The 1,607-nt window shown below is 34.6% G+C and overlaps 1 protein-coding gene across 1 annotated transcript in view; it reads right to left on the bottom strand.

Moving 5' to 3' along the window:
- Positions 1 to 303, bottom strand: part of LOC101853060 (GTP-binding protein Rit2) — a 35,216-nt gene extending 34,913 nt beyond the window's left edge. The window contains exon 1 of the mRNA XM_005091670.3: positions 183 to 303. Within this exon, the coding sequence (XP_005091727.3) occupies positions 183 to 280 (98 nt within the window). The 5' untranslated portion in view covers positions 281 to 303. The remainder of the gene's footprint in view (positions 1 to 182) is intronic.
- Positions 304 to 1,607: the final 1,304 nt, after the last annotated feature.

The following is a 1,607-nucleotide window of genomic DNA, read 5'->3' as shown; positions in this document are numbered from 1 at the left end:
GAGAGAGAGAGGGAGAGAAAGAGGGGGCAGAGAGAGAAAGAGAGAAAGAGAGAGGGGGGAGAACAATAATAAGACATAACTAAACCTTACCGATCATACAAATGAGACAGACGAAACACAAAATGGGATTACAGAACACTAGAATAACAACATGTTCCTGTCAAATGCTTTCAATACAAAACCTGTTTGTGGACTTTTTGAAGGAGTCTCCATGGTTGATGAGACCTTTGGATGTTGTCTTAAAGCTTCGGACTCTATGGAGGCCTCCCACCTCCGGCATATAGAAAGGTTCTAGAAAAGGGACAAATAAAAAAAAATATATCCATGTATATTATATATAAGACAATCTGTTGTACACGCAACTGCTTCCCACAACCCCGTTTGGCTGTTTATACGATTGTACACTGTCCAAGACATTCACTTTTCTAAGACAACCACTTTTCATTTCCACAACGCGTGGTCGTCTTCAACACCTTTGACTCTATTGTAAACAAATTAGTAAAAGCAATCATACATACAGGAGAAAAGAAATATCAGATCGGTTTCAAACTCTTAGACTCAAAATTCAGAAACAAGGACAGAGGGTTTGAAAGACAGAAGCAATAGAGCGATATTGTTCCTTCCTTATCCTCAACTCTCTGAAAAACAGAAGAAAACAAAACAAACGCTTCTCATTAAAATATTCGCAATTATTATGAAATCGTTAAATACTCCAACAGACACGAAACGTAAGTAAAATACATGTAAAAGAGAAATAAAACTGGACGTAAGGTTTGAATGCAACATTAATGATATTTAAGTTGATAATATAATGACAGGTGATGAGAGAACCTTACAGAATGTGAATTAAGACAAGACAAGATGACATTTTATTGTTCCTATGGGGATTTTGCTGTGGCTTTATAAACATTGTGATATCTTAACTACTGTTGTACACCAACTTTACATTATTATATTACTTTCGTAAAGTATATGATATTGTTGAGACAGGAATGAAATGCGTACGTATTGGATTTTCTTCAAGTATAGCTTTTAAACATTGCCAAGTCATTTATGACTATATATTCTAACCTCTCTTTGTAATATGCATGCTCACACTCTCTCTTTTTTCTTAACATATTATTCGCTTTTTTAGTTTATAATATCAGTCCTTCAATTTTGAAATCCTTCTTGTTCTCATTTAATAACTATTATTCGATAGCGAATTCATTTTCGTCTATCCGTGTTTAAGTTTTAATAAAAGAAATAGCTTAATTCTCTTGGCGTTGAATGTCCTGGCAACAGCAGAAATGCGCCAAGCGTATCGATGGCTCGATTTCTCTGCTGTTGAGTTAATCCCATCACTTTCTTTGGTAACAATGATCTGAATACTAATGCAGTTTTTTTTTTTAAACAAAGAGCTAAATGCTATTAAAAAAAGACAAATAATAACAAAGTAATTCCTCAAGTGGTCTGACAAATAATATATTACATGTATTCGTTGTTGGTGTGCGGCTACGGCTGTTTCCGATGGAGAATGGTATAATGGAAGAAATAGCACGAACCAAAAAAAAAAGTAAATAAAACAGACACATGCAAAACTGGAACATATTTGTAACTCACGCCCC

This window comes from Aplysia californica, unplaced genomic scaffold (genome assembly GCF_000002075.1).
Source record: "Aplysia californica isolate F4 #8 unplaced genomic scaffold, AplCal3.0 scaffold00034, whole genome shotgun sequence".
Lineage (NCBI taxonomy): Eukaryota > Metazoa > Mollusca > Gastropoda > Aplysiida > Aplysiidae > Aplysia > Aplysia californica.
Note: the sequence above shows the minus strand (reverse complement) of the source record. Positions and strands in the feature narration are given on the sequence as shown.